This window comes from Polypterus senegalus, chromosome 11 (assembly GCF_016835505.1).
Source record: "Polypterus senegalus isolate Bchr_013 chromosome 11, ASM1683550v1, whole genome shotgun sequence".
Taxonomy (NCBI): Eukaryota; Metazoa; Chordata; class Cladistia; order Polypteriformes; family Polypteridae; genus Polypterus; species Polypterus senegalus.
This window is the reverse complement of record NC_053164.1, coordinates 127,542,618-127,560,995: the sequence shown is the minus strand read 5'-3', so window position 1 is coordinate 127,560,995 and position 18,378 is coordinate 127,542,618. Positions and strand designations below refer to the sequence as shown.

Here is an 18,378-nt window from a genome sequence, read left to right as displayed (position 1 = left end):
CTCTTATTTTTATGTTGTTTTGAGCAATGGCAATATCGAAAAGATCATACCGAACCTTAGCAGATGATTCTAATTTTATAAACCAACATAACACAAAAGTTAAAAATTATGAAAAGCAGTCACTGGAAAAGCTGTCAAAAGAAGAAGGATCCCGTTGTGACATCTACTGTATGTATGCATTCATTTTCTGAAGCAGCTTATTCTAATTTTAGGGATGTAAACCAAGTACTAGTCCTGCAGTAACAAATGCAAGGTAGATTCCAATTCTGGGTATCCATACCCTTACCACACGTACTCATGCAGGACCAACTTATGATAATGTGCACATCTTGAATAAGAAAGAAAAATCTGAAAAATCACCGATATAAATATGAAGAGAATGAGAACATTCCACACAGACAGTGACTGGGAAGAGATTTGAACCCCGTCACTAAGAACTGTGAAGTAGCAGTGTTAACTACAATGCTTGAATCACCATAGAAAGAAACAGGACTTTTAATCGGGCTTTTTTGATCAGACTGTGCTTATAAACATTCAGTGGTATATAGAAAGAATGACAGTGTTAATAGTCTAGCCCAGGGGTCCTCAATCCCAGTCCTGGAGAGCCGCAGTGGCTGCAGGTTTTTGTTCTGACCTGGTTGCTTAATTAGAAAGCAATTCTTGCCAATAAAGCACTAACAAGCTATGAAATTAAATTAACTCTGCTATGTCAGGTCATTCTCATATCCTAGATTTTCTTTCCCTTTCTATCATGCAAATGATTTGAAGGCTAATATGGACGAGTAATTCTCAGTCCTTCACTTTTTTCTCTTCATTTTTCTTCCAAGCATTTAATTAAACCCAATAGTGCAGATAAATACACACAGGTGTAAATGTAAATAAGCTAAATGGAGAAATGCTGCTCTCTCTTGTCATTTGCATGTTATTGATAATAAGGAGCAATTAAAATAGCTGTTTAAGACAAAATTAAGCAATAAGGGCTCAAAATCACTAAAGTGAAGCAGAAGTGTTACTTTAGCAATAAGTGCTTTTTATTAAGCAACTGGGTTGGAGCAAAAACCTGCAGCCACTGCAGCTCTCCAGGACCGTGATTGAGGACCTCTGGTCTAGCCTGAACAAGCAATAGTCTGACACAACACAACTCTCCATCTAAATGTACTGTAATGGCGCTGACAAGTAGCTTCAGCCAGGGAGGAGTCACCACCACCATAAGCTGGCATTCCATCACCAGCAGTAGGGGTCCCTATAGAAAAAAAACAAAAAAACGCAAAACTGAAAAATTGCAAACAGAATTTCATCTAGTAATGGCAAAGAGTCCATTTAAGGATAGTGAACCACCTAAAAGAGCTATATAAAGAGTAAAGGATCCCTTCTTGCATTCTTCGTCAGCGCTATAATCATAATAAAAGAGAATATCATGCTTTATTAAATCAGTTCAACAAGCAAAAAATTAGGGCAAGTGTTGAAGTGGTTGAGTGACCTAAAGAAAACCAGAACAGAAAAGAAGGTGCATGCCAGCAGATTTAGTCTCAGATGAGGTCAATCAGATCCTGAAATATGAGGGGGTACCCAAAAATAACCAGAATTGAAAAAAAAATGTTTTAATAATTTTTACTTACTGAAACTTTAGTCTCCTTTAAAGTATTCTCCGTGTGAATAAATGCACTTGTCCCAAAGGTTTTCCCACTGATGGAAACATTTTTTGGAATTGCTGAAGAGGAACGTTGTCCAAGTTGGCCTGCAGCGATTTTTCTTTGACTTCCCCCACAGTACAAAACTTTCCTTTGAGTTCTTTTCTCATAAGCGGGAACAAGAAAAAGTCACACGGAGCAAGATCAGGCGAAGGTGGCAAGAACTCCAAGACACAAAAGTCAATTGAGAAATTGACAGTCTTCAAAAACTGCATTGCGAACTTTGTCAAGATTTTTATCATTCCTAGTTGTGGAAGGTCAGCCAGATATTGGTTGGTCTTCAAGTGACATTTCCCCTCATTTAAAACGGGAAAACCACTCATCTGTGTTTTATTTAAAGCTACCTCTTTAAAAGCAGTTTCAAGCATCATTACAGTTTCAGCAGCTGTTTTCCCTAAGAGAAAACAAAATTTAATGTAGACTCACTGTTCTTTATGAACACCCATCACAAAAATCGCAGAACACGTTCAATAAGCACCATGAAAAAAAACGACACAGAATGCCGTATGAACAATACAGAGCAACGCCATTTGGCAGACTGGCACAGAATACTGTAAGTGTGCTACATCTAGAAGTGAAATCCACAACTAAGTCTAGATTGCGTGCCAGGTACAGATTCTGGTTATTTTTGGGTACCCCCTTGTATGTCATTTTTGCCACTGGGCAGTCCTTCTTATGAATTTTAAATCTATCAGAAGATCACATTGGCTAGGAAAATGACATGAATTACTTATTTGACAAGCTAACATAACATTCTGCATCTGGCTCAATCTGTTGCTATATTTGAATAGTTTAAATTTCTGTGTGAGTTTTTCTCCATCTACTTTGGATGGTATTCTACATTTGCATGACATGAGTTTCTGGTCAATTGGCAACAGAGTCTACACAGAGTCTATGTGAGAGTGAGTGTGGATCTTTGAAAGAGTGGGTCCTGCAAAGAACTGGCATCCCATCCCAGATGTGTGTCCTACCTTGCACTCAGTGTTGGTGGGATAGGCTCCAGCACACCCAGGTTTAAGGATGCTACAATATCTGATGATCTGTGCTTCATATTCTTTTTTTCCTCTTTAGGTTTGGGTCCAGTGCACGATTGGTTTTGTGGTTCTGGCAGTCCGGACCATCACTGTCCCATCCATTGTGGGCAGAGTTGTGCCTCTAACACTGACTGATGGTCTCTGGAGTAAGTTGCTATAAAATCAAACTGGGAGAAAGGGTTAAAAAATAAGGAGTTTTGATGAAAGAAGAGAAAAGAGTTTTTAAAATAATTACTTGCACAGGACTAAGGGTAAAGAAAGGAGTCATTCACACAATTAGACACCCATTAGCCTAAAATATGAGGCTTGTTTTTAATTACTTTTATAATTATTACTGTAAAGCAACTCTGCTCTTACAGTTGTACTTAAAAAGTTAGCCCAGTAATGCTAAAGAAGACTACAGAAATCAAAAGTGCCATATGGTTTACTTTACTAATTTGAAGGTGTTATGTTCTATAACATTTATAAACAGAAAAATACTTTTATGACATCCATGATCAACAATAATGCAACTAACAACTTGGGATACAACGGAAGGCCTTCTTTGTTGGGTTTTCTTACTGCAGAGAATGATAACCAGCACACACACCTCCTGGTACAGCAACCTGATAGGACACATTACACAAAGAATTTCAAACTAAAAGTTGCCTCATATAAGTTTTTGATTTTCATTTGATATACTTAGTTAAAAATCAATTGTTTTTTGCATGACCTTTGGAGAGTTGGATTGCAGGGTCAGCCATTGTACAGCACCTCAGGAGCAATTTTTAGATTTTGGGCCCAGCAGAGTAGGATCCCTTCTGGCAGTAACAACATTTGAACCAGCAACCTTCCAGATAACAGTGCAAGTCCTTAACCACAATACAACACACTAAGCATTTTTGTGCGTGAACAAATTTTAGATGCTTAATTTATACATTTATAGCAATTTTTGAGATGTTCTTCAGTTACTCATTTATTTACTGCTTTGATATATCTTTCTTGTGTCTGTTGTATCATTTTGACAAGAGAGCTGACCCAGCAATTGTCTTTCCTTTTTTCCAGTGCATTTTTTTTCTCCAGTTTTTGCCTACTTGCTGCTTGCAGTGAGTGACACCTTTGGCAGGTTTGCCACCTTGCTGTATGTATTTGTAAGTATTGCTCTACTAATTATTTTTACATTTGGAGTGTAATACAGCTACAGGCAAAATACATCTTTTGTAAATGCTCATGGTTAGTTTCCTTTTCTTGTCACTGAACAAAGGCATGGCTTAATAACTGATTCAATACTTCATTAACCTCTTTACTTCAACGTTTGAAGTACAAATTGAACTGACTGGCTGAATTATAACAAACTGTGTTAAGGTCAGGTTCATGTTGTCTTCCATTTCGAGCATGAATGGCACTGGAGGCTTAATGTTGGATGGATAGACTCTGTAAATTCATAATATAAAAATGGGATTTTAGTGTGGAGATTTGTTAGTGCAGGTTAGGTAGGTAGTGTGGTGTAGTAATTAAGGCTTTCGACTCCAAACCTTGTAGTTGTGGGATCAAATCCAGCCATTGATACTGTGTGGCTATGAGCAGTGGCGGTTTTTGATATGGGCGGCATCTTGGGCATTTTTTTTTTTTGCGCGCGCCCATGCTGCCTCGACATCATGCCAGCGCATTTTTGGGATTGCATGGGCACCGATCGGTTTTCTATTGCCCATTTGTGGGGGGTAAGGGCGCCCTCCATTTGCGAGGTGCGCCTGCTGCTTGCTGCTTTCCGCACAGGAAGGAGAGAGGCAGGGCGGCGAGGGATTCTCCTGTGTGAAGCTGACGCCAGCTCAATGCGTGTACTCTCTGTAATCTTTATCACGGGTTAGTAAATTCGCCATAATTGGAGTGCACATTACAGGCTTTAAAACGGTAAAATATCGTTCATTTTGAACATGTTGATAAAATGATTTGAGTTATTAAGAGTTTTTTTTGTATGGATATTCTTTAGATAAAACTCCCGAAAATGTTTTCCATTCATTCTCTATGGTAGTGCTAAACCACTACCGATGCGATCTATTTTCCGCCCCTTCCGTTTCGGGGGCGCTGTTCTGCGCTTTTCGCCGCTCTGCCTGCTACCTGCCTGCTACAAGAAGAACCGACGCCGAATTCTGGTAAGGAGAGTAGCGGATTCTTCTTGTCTTGCGGGCGACCTCGGTAGCGTAGCCGACTGAGTCTTCGATGTGTGGAAAGGCACAAAGAGATGGTCACCCCAGTTTTGTGGACTATTTGCCAGTTATATTTATTTCTTTAAGAACACAACTGTGGACATACCGCACTGAGCTACACAAAAACCACTTCTGTGTTTTTTTTTATCTTTATCTCTCTCTACTCCACCCACCAAATTTCTCCTCCCTTAAACAATCTATCAATTAACTTTATTGAAATTTCCTGATATGAACTCCTGCTTACACTGTTATCTGTCCTTTGCCTTGTCTGTCTGCTATTATACAGTGAATTCCCTGTCTGCCTATTATATAAGTGCCTTCCCTATCTATTCATTTATCTAGTGCCTTTCACATGTGAATGTACTCTTACTGCCTGCTTGCCTTTTTGCAGCATCAGTCATTTAGTGCCTTTCACATCTGTTTATCTGTATGTCTGTCTATTTTTTTTCTCCTGACAGTTTTATATCTTCTACTACACAGTGCCTTCCCAGTTTATCTGTCTACTGATTTCTCTGTCTGTGTATTATTCAGTGCTGTCTGAAGGTGAATGTCTTACATAACTTAAAAATAAGTATAGTTATAAAAACACTTGTTCATGTTAATTGTAGTCACAATTTTTAGATATTTTAAAAAGAGCATCCTACATTTATTCATTATGCATGTACTCTCACTATCTGCTTGCCTTCCTAAAAATATCCGTTGATTAGTAAAAAGGCCGTACCATTTTTCACTTAGTAGTGCTTTCTCTGTCTGTCATTTATACAGTGAACTCCCTGTCTATTTATATACTAATAGTAATTTTATTATTATATAGCAGCTTCCCTATCTGCCGATCATATAGTGCCTTTCCTTCTTATCTAGTTATCTATCCCCTTAGCTGATTTTTATATCTATTATACAGTGCCTTCCCTGTTTATTTATATATCTAGTGACTTCTCTATCTGTCTGTCTATTATGAAGTGCTCTGTATGTCTATGTCTTATGGATTTTAAAAATAACAGTTATAAAGACACCTGTTCATGTTAATTGCAGTCTCAATTGTTAAAAATATTTTAAAAGGAGCATCCCACATGAAAATACAATGATTTGACTGACTGACTGACAGTGCATACCACTTTATATGGTTAAAAAGAAAAAAAAAATAACACTTTCTCCCCAGTGGGGAATCGAACTCGGGTCTCTGAGGAGCAACGGGCCTGCTGTGCACTGATTGGCTGAGCAGTCTGTGTCAACTATCCACGAGTGGCCTCCTCTCGGTACACCAGTTTTGTTACCACATCCACAAAGATGTGAAGGTTAGGGTAATGATGAATCCAAATATGAACCCTGTGTGAATAGGCCATTCAATGCTGAGTTGTTTCCTGTCTTTGGCCTGTGCTGCCAGGATAGGCTCTGGCCTTCTATGACTCTGATTTTAATGGAGTGTTTTTGAGAATGTTATATTATGTTAAATATTTATCACTGAAGCTGTCTTTGCATATCTCTAGCTTGATATTTGCCACACAACATATCATCATGTTATGTAAGTAGTGTCCATGTGATTGTGCATACAATTTCCAGTACTGAATGAATATTGCATATATGCAGTACAGTGAAAAAGTTCTAGGCACTTTAAATAGTTTGTACCGCTAAGATGCACACTGTGGAAGGGAATGTGATTTATTTATTTCTTCAGTGGGGACCCCGGGAATGCACCCAGTTTTGGCTCGACTTGCACACACTCACAGCAGATTAAATCACTAATAATGCAATATATTGAATGAAGATAGAAATATAAACAACAAATAAACAGCTTTAACCTCCCTACTCCCCTATGGTGATACAAATAATAACACAACTTAACAGTAACGAACCGGAATGATTAACACTAATGACAAAGTTCAAAACACAGTCCAAATGTAGAGGCAACAGATGACAATGGATGAGAGAGAGAGAGAGAAATCCTGTGAACGGTTCACTTTAAGCCAGCATTTCTCAACCTTTAAGTAGCTGCGACCCGAGTTTTCATAACAGTTTTAATTGCGCCCCCCTAACATTTTTTTTGAAATGTAGATGCATATTTTATTATACTTACTTAACTTTTATCGACATTTATCTAACTCTATATTTATTGTTCTAGTATCAGAATGTAGTTTAAGTTCATTTGTTTTGGTTTCAACAGATGTTTTTTTCATATTTTTCATTCTTGTTTTCTTTTTTTCATATCTTTGCGCCCCCCTTTTTGTTACTTCATGCCCCCCTAGGGGGGCCCGCCCCACAGGTTGAGAACCACTGCTGTAAGCAATGCAAAGTTTGTCCTACCGATATTCTGATGTGGCAAAGGGTGATGAGATGGGGAGCGCTCCCTCTGACAAAGACAAGACCAGTCCGATCAATACTCACACGACTTGCAGACACAAGACAGACCATAAATCCAGACAGGAACAGTAATCCAGGATATGAAAAGATAATCAAAATGGATGTGACAGTGATGAAAAGACAGATGGATGAATTCAGACCTTAGACCTCAGACCCCTTCTCATTTTGCAGGTTCCTTCTTTAAAGGTCCCGCAGACCTGATTTTCTTCCCAGCAGACCCTGCGTCTTCTGCTGATGTCCAATCGAGCCACAACACTGGGACCGCTGGGATATGTAGTCCTTTATTCCATAGCACTGCTACAAGTTTACAAAAGAAATGTGTTAGATCGCTATTTATATTAGACTGGCAAGCTTTGTTGGGCTGAATGGCCTGATGGCTGAATGGTGAACCACTGCATTAAGATATTTGAAATAGATTAGATTAGTTCAACTGTATTAATTCCAAAGATAAATGTAGATGCATACAGCAGCAGAAACATAAAAAAACAAAGATCCAGGCTCACAGGGAAAAGTAACACAATTAATCAATAGACAGATAGATAAATATTAAATAATTAATACATTAATAAAAATATATATTGTGCAGAACTAGCATAATGAAAAAGAGTATCAGCATTTAGTCTGAAATGTCATAAGGAAGCACTGAAGTGCCTGACAGCAGCAGCAGAAAAGACCCCCACAGTGCTTCTTAGCACACAGAGGAGGAATGAGTCTGTGGCTAAAAGTGTTCTAAGAGAGCGTCACCTGGAGGGGATTTTTTTAAATGATGGCATACAGTTTTATCACCATTCTCTTTTGCACCACAGCTTTCAGTGTGGCCAGGGTTCGCCATATGATGGATCAGACTTTTGTGATAAGCTTGTTTGGGCATTGTGCCTCTTTTGAACTCAAGTTCCTTTGCCAGGAGAACACAGCACATTGGTTACAGCAGACTGCTAATACATTTTCAGCACCGTGTTGCTTACTTCAAAACACTTGAGTCTCGTTAGGAAGTACAATCTGCTCTGCCCCTTCATGTATCACCATGTTGTCAAACCAGTCCAGTCTGCTGTTTACGTGAACCTCCAGGTGCTTTTAGCTCTGCACCACTTCCATGTCCTGCAACTGAATGGTGACTGGTCTTAGAGGCTCTTTCGCATTCCATAAGTCCAACGTCAACTGATTTGTCTTACTGATTTTAAAAGAAAGAAAGAAAGAAAAGTAAGGATAGCGACAAGCCACAAAGTGGTCATACTGCATTATCAAGGACCCCCACACACACCAAGCAGAAATTGTAAAGCAGATAGGTGTTTCCAGATTTGCTGTCCAAGACCTTCTGTAGAAGTGAAAATAAATGGGCAAAGTTGAGGACTGTAAACCGAGTGCAATAAATGAGAAGTATATCAAGCGTACTTAGCTTTGAAATAGGCAAATGCCCTCAGCTCCCGACTGGCTTAAACCACTAGGGCCTTGGTATACCCATCTACAGTCTTATCTGAAGTGGTCTTCATGGAAGAGCTGCATCAAAAAGCCATTTCTCCAAGGTGGTATTAAAGCCAAACAACTTGCTTGTGCACAAAAACACAAGGATTGAGGTGCAGAAAAATGGCATATGGTGCCCTGGACTGGTTATTAAATTTTTGGCTCTAAAAGAAAGTAGTGTGTCCACCAAACAGCTAGAGAATGTTTCATGAATGAATGTCTGTAGCCAACAATGAACCACAGTAGAGGTTCCTTGTAGGCACAAGGCAGCAATTGCACAAAATGAGTTGGTGATTTGATCAAAATCAATGGCTCCCTCATTGCTGCAATGCACAGACTGATTCTTAGCCATCATGCAATACCATTAAGTACAGGTCTGGTTGGTCCCAGCTTCATTCTGCAGCATGACTATGACCCCAAACACATGACTGAAATCATAAAAAAGATATCTGCACAAACATTGGTGCACATAATCCTGCAACAAATGGTATGGTCTCCACAGAATCCTGATCTCAGTCTGTGATTACTTACTCAGACTGACGTAAGTAAGATGACCAAAGTCTGCAGTGGAAGTTACAGTACTGTATATTAAAATGATAGTATATGCTCCTCTCATACCTCCCAGGTCTTGTGATGGCTCATCACTAACTAAATAAGCTAACAACGGATCTGTTTCTATGTGAATGCTCCTCTAATATTGCTTTTACATTTTCAAAGGTTCACAGAAACAAGTACTTTGTTCTTACCATAATTTTAATGATATTACATTCAGTCTGTTTGTTGCACAGTAGTGCCACAGAGAAAATTAGTGGTCTGCATTTAATTTAACAAAATGAAAGGCTGCTGAATTCTATTGTTGTCTTAAAATCTGTGAAGGTTTCATACATAGTGCTGATTTGTTCATCAGTACACTTCTGAATTAAGCTATTTTTAGAGTATCTTGAAAGTGTTCCCTAAATATGCTAACAAAATAAGATGTGCATGTATGTTTATTTTGGTTATCGTATCTGGTAAGCCTAAATTCAAAAAGTTAGGGCAATAATTAAAAGTCTATGTATAATCCTTTAAAAAGTGTTGAGGGCAAAACTTAGCAGTTTTTCAGAGATATATAAAAGTATATGACCTGCAAAAACTGATTAAAAATGGTCAGTTTGACAAAATAATGAAGCCACAAATTACTGTACAGTAGGTGCATCCATTATAAAGGAATTGGTTTCTATGTTGGACTTGAAACTGCAAGGCTGTTGTTTTGATGCCTTCTTCATCTAATTGCTAAAACATTAACATTTTTTATCATATATTGTCATTATTTAAGTAATTAATTTTAGGTAGACATATCTGTCAAACATGAAGTAATTAATTTGACATTAAACTCAGTTAACTTATATTAACTGGTCCTCCAACTTGCAGGGAAAACTTGGGGGTTGGTGGCAGGATTGGTAGTTCAGCCACCATATAAATCCTCACTCTGTTCCAATGTGGTGCTGAGGTGTCACCCGTTGCAAGGCTGAACTGGGGTCCCAGTCCGGGTGGTTCACCGTGTGGTTGGTGCGGCATCATGCTGCTTCCAGCCTCCTGAGTTAACTTATATGGTGTATACCATAAGCGGTCACAATGATTTATTAAATAAACCCTCTGTATTACTCTAAGATATGATTGTTATGATTAGGGCCATCCAATCAAGCAGCAGGCTCATTCCTGAGTGACATATAAGCCTGCCTATCCTTGTAGTCTTGCTTGACTTGACTGAACTCCTTGCCCATGGTTTGATTTCACTTTGTCATTTGCTTAATTTTGAGACTTTCAGCCACTACAGTGGTACTAAGTCTATTCCACATGGATGCATTCTAGTTTTTTGTATCTAATACATTTTTTTTTCTGATTGATTCTCCACAGCCTAGTGCCAGATGTATATGGCTCTTGCTCTTCGTTGGCCTGTACACTCTTTTCCTCCCTGCCTTTTTATTCTGCAATGTCCAGCCCCGCAGTCACCTCCCAGTTGTGTTCAAGTATGATGCGATTTTCATAGTACTAGTACTAGTTTTTGCCATGATGGGGGGCTACCTGCGGACCATCTGCTCCTGCCATATAACACAGTAAGTAGCAGACATGCAGTTGAAGTCAAAAGTTTATATTCACTTAGGGAAAATTTTTAAAACTCACTTTATAACCCCTCCTCAGATTTTATACTGACAACTACCAATTTGGCATATCATTTAAGACATCTACTCTGTGTAGGGCAAAAGTATTTTTTTCCAACTTTGTTCACAGATGAGTATTTCAATTTTTATTGACTATATTGCAATTCCAGTAGGTCACAAGTTTACATACACTTTGTTAATATTTGGTAGCATTGCCTTTAAATTGCTTAAATTGAGCCAAACATTTTGGGTCGCCTTCCACAAGCTACTTACAATTAGGTGCTGGAATTCTGGACCATTCCTCCAGATGGTGCTGGCATAACTGTGACAGGTTTTCTTGCTCGCACACACTTTTTCAGTTCTGCCCACACATTTTCAATCTGATTGAGGTCAGGGCATTGTAAAGGCCACTCCAATTCCTTGGTATGATGGCTGTGTGGTCCTATGATGTTTATACTTGAGTACTGTATTATAGTTTGTAGAGATGAACATGAAACCTTCAGGCATTTGGAAATTGTTTTCAAGGATGAACCAGATTTGTGAGGATTACATTTTTATTCTGAGGTTTTGGCTGATTTCTTTTGATTTTCCAATTATGTCAAGCAAAGATAACAGTAGGACTTACATTCACACATTGACTCTACAGTAATCCCTCCTCGATCGCGGGGGTTGCGTTCCAGACCCCCACCCCGCGATAGGTGAAAATCCGCGAAGTAGAAACCATATGTTTGTGTGGTTATTTTTATATATTTTAAGCCCTTATAAACTCTCCCACCCTGTTAACATTACTAGAGCCCTCTAGACATGAAGTAACACCCTTTAGTCAAACGTTTAAACTGTGCTCCATGACAAGACAGAGATGGCAGTTCTTTCTCACAATTAAAAGAATGCAAACATATCTTATCTTCAAAGGAGCACCGTGAAGAGCAGATAATGTCAGAGAGAGCGCTCACTAAGAAAAGCAAACAATCAAAAAATCAATACGGGCTTTTAAGTATACAGAAGCACCGCGATAAAGCGGCATTTTGTAGAGGAGCGTCCGTGTCCTCTGTGCAAACAGCCACTCTGCTCACACCCCCTCCGTCAGGCAGAGAGAGCGAGAAAGATAGAGAGAAGCAAACAAAACAAGCGCCACGCGGGAAGCATATCTTATAGCATTGAGGAGTTTTAGTTAATATGTAATACATGCTCTGATTGGGTAGCTTCTAAGCCATCCGCCAATAGCGTCCCTTGTATGAAATCAACTGGGCAATCAAACTGAGGAAGCATGTACCATAAATTAAAAGACCCATTGTACACAGAATGCTGCAAACCAGCGAAAAATCTGTGATATATATTTAGATGTGCTTACATTTAAAATCCGAGATAGAGTGAAGCCGCGAAAGTCGAAGCACGATATAGAGAGGAATTACTGTAGTTAGGCTAACTGGCTCTCAGAAGCTAATTGTCTAATCTCCTAAAGGCTTGACATCATTTTCGGTCATTTTCCAAGCTGTTAAAAAGCACAGTTTACTAAGTATATGTAAACTTGTGATCCGTCAGAATTGTGATATAGTTAATAAAAAGTGAAATACTCCGTGAACCAGGCCCAGCCAAACAGTTCAATGCATAGGACATTTTCCATTTGTAAATGATTGGGTATTTGTTATTTTATCTTCCCTTCGGTTTCAAAGTGGTATGCCAAATCTCATTGGTTTACTGAATTTTCAATAAATAAATAAATGGGGGGGTGGCACGGTGGTGCAGTGGTAGCGTTGCTGCCTCGCAGTTAGGAGACCCTGGTTCACTTCCCGGGTCCTGTGTGAAGTTTGCATGTTCTCCCCGTGTCTGTGTGGGTTTCCTCCGGGCACTCCGGTTTCCTCCCACAGTCCAAAGACATGCAGGTTAGGTGAATTGGCGATTCTAAATTGGCCCTAGTGTGTGCTTGTGTGTGTCCTGCAGTGGGTTGGCACCTTGCCCGGGATTGGTTCCTGCCTTGTGCCCTGTGTTGGCTGGGATTGGCTCCAGTAGACCCCCATGACCCTGTGTTCGGATTCAGCGGGTTGGAAAATGGATGGATGGATGGATAAATAAATGGGGCAGTGTAACCTGATTGGTGGTAGTCATTAGACAGTTAACAGAATCTTAAGTTGCTTAATTGAATATTCTTGATGAACACCAAGAAACAATTTCTTATTTTGAGGGATTATTTCGTACATGGCAAAACAAAAGAAATATCAAGGTTTTTCAAAAAGCCTTGTTTAGCTATATGGGATAAATATCCAGGATGCAGAACATACAGTGTCTGTCCAACAAATTAACAGAAAAGTGGAAACACAACAGCAAAAATCGTTATCTCTTTTGGAAGTGCTTGACAACTGTCCTGCAGATATTATCCCTAATATTAATACTTTGTTGTGAGTAATGGGCACGCTTCCAAGTAGAACTTGCAGTGATGAAAGAGTTTTTTTCATCCATAAATAAAGACATGTTTGAGATCATCAGTGTCATCAGTTCCTTTTTTACAGCTTAACTATCTTATCATTTGAACACAATCTTAATGAAAATGTAGATCATGACGAAACTGTTCACCAGTTCAATCTAAAGCTGTGATGACTTTATTTGGCATAAAACAGGCAGGGACTGATTTTGTGTGTGTTCACCATGAAACAACAACGTTTGATTGCCTTTAGAATTTTTGCCCAACTTTTGTGTGATCCTAATAATTCAGTTATGTGAATGTACAGTATGTAGATGTATTTTTGGAAAAATGCCCTTATACAGTATATTCTACTAAAAACTAGAACACCTACAAGCCCACCCTAACATCTAATCCTGGCTATGCCCCTGCTGTGAACATGGTTGGAAAAAAATATTTTTGCTCTGCACAAAGTAGATGTCTTAAACAATATGCCAAATTTACAGTTTGTTAGCATAAAATCTACGGAGGAGTTATAATGTGATTTTTAAAGAATTTATCCTAAGTGTATGTAAACTTCTGACGTCCACTGTAGACTCAGTTTTTCCACCATGTTACACTAATAGCATGCTTATTCTGGACTATTCTTTCTTAAACTTGTTTGCATTTTTCATGTCCAAATAAATACTAATTACTTGCCATGCCCTCTTCTGCCCTCCCCATTTTATGCTAATTTGATTTGATTCATCAAGCAGAATGTCTCTACAGCCAACACAAAAGCCTTTCTCCTAGACACTAACCTAAACCTGAACACAATGGATGATTGAACGTGTGCTGCATGAATAGGGGATTCTTAGTCTACTAAACACGATTAAAACTACTTCAAGTAAAGAGATCTGCTTAGGAAAAGAGACTCTTTAAAACTTACCAACTTTTAAAACTTGAATCCTGGCACTTTTTTGCATAATCATATTATCTCCAACCAGATGTGTGCAGAACTCTAAATGAGAAGGATGAATGATTGTTGTGGTATTAAAATGCTTTGCTTTGATTAAAGGAGTAGCAAAAATGGCTTGTCCTTCTGTAATCCATCAAGAAATGATGAGTTATTTTCCTTGCATTTTGATATATGACAATAAAAAATGCTTTGGCAGGGAAAAGACCATTTATTTTCTCGTCATAGCCTGTCAAACACTATTAAAATAACCTTGGCATAACATTATCAAGTTGAGATTTGAAGGTCTCTAAGTATTGTTATGTGCTACACTTTTTCACATGTCTTTAGTCCTCTATGTAAATATTAATCAGTCCTCAAAGTTGGATCAACTTGATACATTTTTAATGCAAATATGTTTTAGGTATTTTATTCATGCACTAAAAGGAAATATTTTCTTTTTGTGTTTTTTATGTATTCTTTTCCAGGATAATGCCTGTGGATAAAGTGAATATTGCAGGAGAGATGGTGAACCTGTTCTCTGTTTATGGCTCCATTCTAGGATTTCTGGCGTTCCTGTTCACAGCTATTGTGTAGTTCTGTTTTTCAGCAACTTACTGGCTAAGAAGGTAGACTTGAGGCTACACAACTGCAGGTTCTAACCCCACCCAACGCACTTGTGCAAATGTAGATCTGAATGTAATCCTGAATATTTATCAGTCTATTGATTTTCAAACCCACCCAGGTTCACCAAGGCCAAGAGCTATATTAGCAGCTTTGAAGACAAGAAAGGGTGGGATTCCATCACAGAGCACAGACTCACTTACACACCCACAATTACAAACCCTGGGCCAATTTAGAGTTGTCAATTAACCTAATATTCATGTCTTTAAGAGGTGTGAAGAATACCAGCCATGAGCTCTTGCAAGATCCATGTAGATCATAAACAGCCTAGTGTAGTATTTTGTCTCTTTCCTATTTGTGTTTTGTCTGATTTGGGGTTTTTCTGCATGGGAATATTGTTTTTGATATTAGATTTTATTTTTTCTTCTATTTTAAGGTCCATTCACATATAATTTGTACCTATTGTGAAAGCCCATGTCTGTCTGTCTGTCCGCACAAAACAACTTGACCCACAGTGGATCAATTTTGCTGAAATGTGGCACACTTATTCTTCAGGGAAATTTGCCAAGACAGTTCCTTTTTCGCTTGGATATCTCGAACAGATCATGCTATACAAATTTTTTAAATTTCAAAATTTTTCATTGTTAAGCAGTGGCGAATTTGGAAGCTCGTCCATCTTCAAACAAAGAAATGTTCTGTCTGACTTCAACTAGGAATTAGTTTAGTGTTCCGATTTTACCTTAAACTTGTATATTTTGTATATTTTTCTTATTCACTTGACTGACGCTCGCAAAGAGCTCACACAGCACTGCCTTTTCCTGTTGTTTTAGGTACATTAACTAATAAAGGACAAAAACAGTCACTTCTCTGGAAATAAAGCAATTATTTAAGCATATATAAGACCGAATTGATTGAACAAAATTGGATTGCAATCTGCTGTGTATTAAAGCTATTCAGCCACCACAAGCCTATTTAAGCTACATTTAACTCCATTGTAAAATGCTGTTAAAAAGCATGTGCTTAATATACTACTAACACATGGAATTGCATTCTGTTATTGTTATTACTTTTGAATATGACTCATTGTTACAAAACAATTTAATAATCAAAAATATAATAACTGACCTTTGGATAAAGTAAATAAAAATGTGAAATGCTCCAACTTTCATGTCATTTAACTTAGTCGCCGAACACACCTGAATGTGTACATTGTGTACTTGTTATTTTTTGTTAGTGTCTTGTTTTATTTGTTTATATGAGGCCATATTGGCTGTGAGTCACCATGTTGCTGTTTTTGTTGTTGTGGCAGACGCAATTAGTGACATCTCTGGTACTTTCAGTGTAAATATGGCAGCACTTGGCAGATAGACTGTGTGGAAAGCGTAACCCCCAGACACAGACAGACTGACACCAGAATGTCCAAAACACACTTCTTTATTTATATTTTTCGCACCACAATGCCTTCAATCACCAACTCTCTCCACTGTCTTCTTCTTTCTCTTTCTCTCTTTTGACCTCCTCTCTCCTCCACACAAGCTTCGTCTCCTTCCTCCCAACTCTGGCTCATCTACTGGAGGGAGGCTTCCCCTTTTATCATGACTCGGATGAGACCCAGATGCTCCCCTTGACGTCACTTCCTGGTGTGGCGGAAGTGTCAGGAAAGCACCTGGAAGCAGTCCGGCTGACCTTGGAACTACTTCCGGCAGCACTTCCTGGTGTGGAGGAAGTGCTGCCATCCAGGATTCTCTAATTGTCCGGGCGCCCCCTGGCAGTGGCCACGTTCTCTCACAATGAGTATTCCAGCTCCGTCCCTGTAGCCCCCAAATAGTCCTGGGCGGCTGCCCTCTCGTGGCCGAGAAGAAGTATTGTCCAACTCGGGGACTATCCAGGCGTCCCGGCCGGGCAGTGTCCCCGCTCATCTGTGACAGCAGTTATTCCAAAACAACTTCTGAATCATAGTGGCACTTCATTTCTTTGTTAATATGTCCTAGTATTAGGTTTTTGTGTTTCGCATTGGTTTTGTTTTACTTTCCGTTGCTCACGTTTGCTTTGCCCCATTTTTGGTTGCTTGGTCGTGATCGTCTTTCTTGCTTTGACCTTGACTAGTTCCTGACTACTTAATTTAGCACCTTTATTATTTCCTGGTTTTAATACCGGCTCACAATATATACATTCACATGTCTAATATTCACAATACCTAGTGACGTTATGAGGCAACATGCTGGCCAGTTCTGTAAATGACAGTAATACACAGATCTAGATTCTTATTTATCAAATGAAACCACAAGAATCAAATCTAAACTTTTGTCTATTTTTGTGATAATAACAGGAGAGTGCTGTTTATTCCAGAACTCCACTTTCCATGATGGTTTCATCACTCAAGAACCATTTGGGATAGTCTAGGGTGGTGTCAAAAAAGACCACTAGTTGATTACATACTCAGACTTAAGTTGATTCTTATCAAATATTAGCATTATTTTATGTTGCCACCATTTCAAGTTCAAGTATAGGAAACAATGTTGATTTTTTTTAAACAATATTTAGTTTTAGCCAACTCAATGTTCATTCACTCCTGGACATTCTGTTTTATCATAAATACATACTGGACAATGTAAAAAGAAGCAGATTGAATTAGTTTATCATTGTGTCCCAAGTTTCTCAACATCTCTGCTGTCATTATCTGGAGGTATGGGTAGCAGCTTGGCAAAGAAGAACTGGCATCAAGTGCCAAAGTGGGAAATTGAAAAGAGGAAGGTCAAAAACAGGTTGTTATGGTTATCAAGCTTTTATTTTTGTAAAAATCACTAACAGATAAAGATGCAACAGGAATAACTAATCGGCAGCTCTAATTAGGGTCTTCAACGTGGTTTTAAATGACCAAATGATCTTTTATACAAGCAGATTTAGCATTTGTTGTGGTGTGAAATTTTGTATATTAGTTGAAACATATTTTGTATGTCTTTATTTGTACGTCAGACAAAGAAAATGTAATATTAGTGTTATTCATGAGAACAGCAATGCTTTGATGTTTAAAGACCACCCCGGTCTTTAGGACTGACTTGAGAATTTATTGCAAGGTTGGGAGAAGTGCCTAAATCCAGTTTGTCAAATGATTCTCTGCAGGACATACTCCCTCAGTCAACCCCCACAGGAAAGCCAAACTACCTGACTGGCAAGCTTCACTCAGCAAATGTTTTTTTGGGGAGCAGGTGTGAAAATAAGTCAGTAACTGAGGGATGTGTCGTACCAGAATTCTATTGGTCTAAATTTGTATAACTGGTTTTAATTAGAAGCCATTCTGTACCACGACACTCTACTGACTGTAGAATTTCAACAGAGAATATATAAATTTGGTTGCTTTATCCCTCCCAATCTCTCTTACACCATCACCATGAAGAAGCATTTCTCTCTCAAACCATTACCATGAAAAAGACAGCACAATGAAGAGCATAGCTCCACAGCCATATTGAGACAGCCTGTCTTGAAGAAAACTAGAAATTATGACTTAACTAAAGACATTTAATTGTGTGCTGCCTGAAACTACCCATAAG

At 38.7% G+C, this 18,378-nt stretch overlaps 1 protein-coding gene across 1 annotated transcript in view; it reads left to right on the top strand.

Annotated features, from left to right (window-relative positions):
- LOC120538607 (equilibrative nucleoside transporter 1-like) overlaps positions 1 to 15,903 on the top strand; it is a 65,763-nt gene extending 49,860 nt beyond the window's left edge. Inside the window, exons 10-13 of the mRNA XM_039767993.1 lie at positions 2,763 to 2,871; positions 3,770 to 3,855; positions 10,627 to 10,826; positions 14,692 to 15,903. Of these exons, the coding sequence (XP_039623927.1) occupies positions 2,763 to 2,871; positions 3,770 to 3,855; positions 10,627 to 10,826; positions 14,692 to 14,800 (504 nt within the window). The 3' untranslated portion in view covers positions 14,801 to 15,903. The remainder of the gene's footprint in view (positions 1 to 2,762; positions 2,872 to 3,769; positions 3,856 to 10,626; positions 10,827 to 14,691) is intronic.
- Positions 15,904 to 18,378: the final 2,475 nt, after the last annotated feature.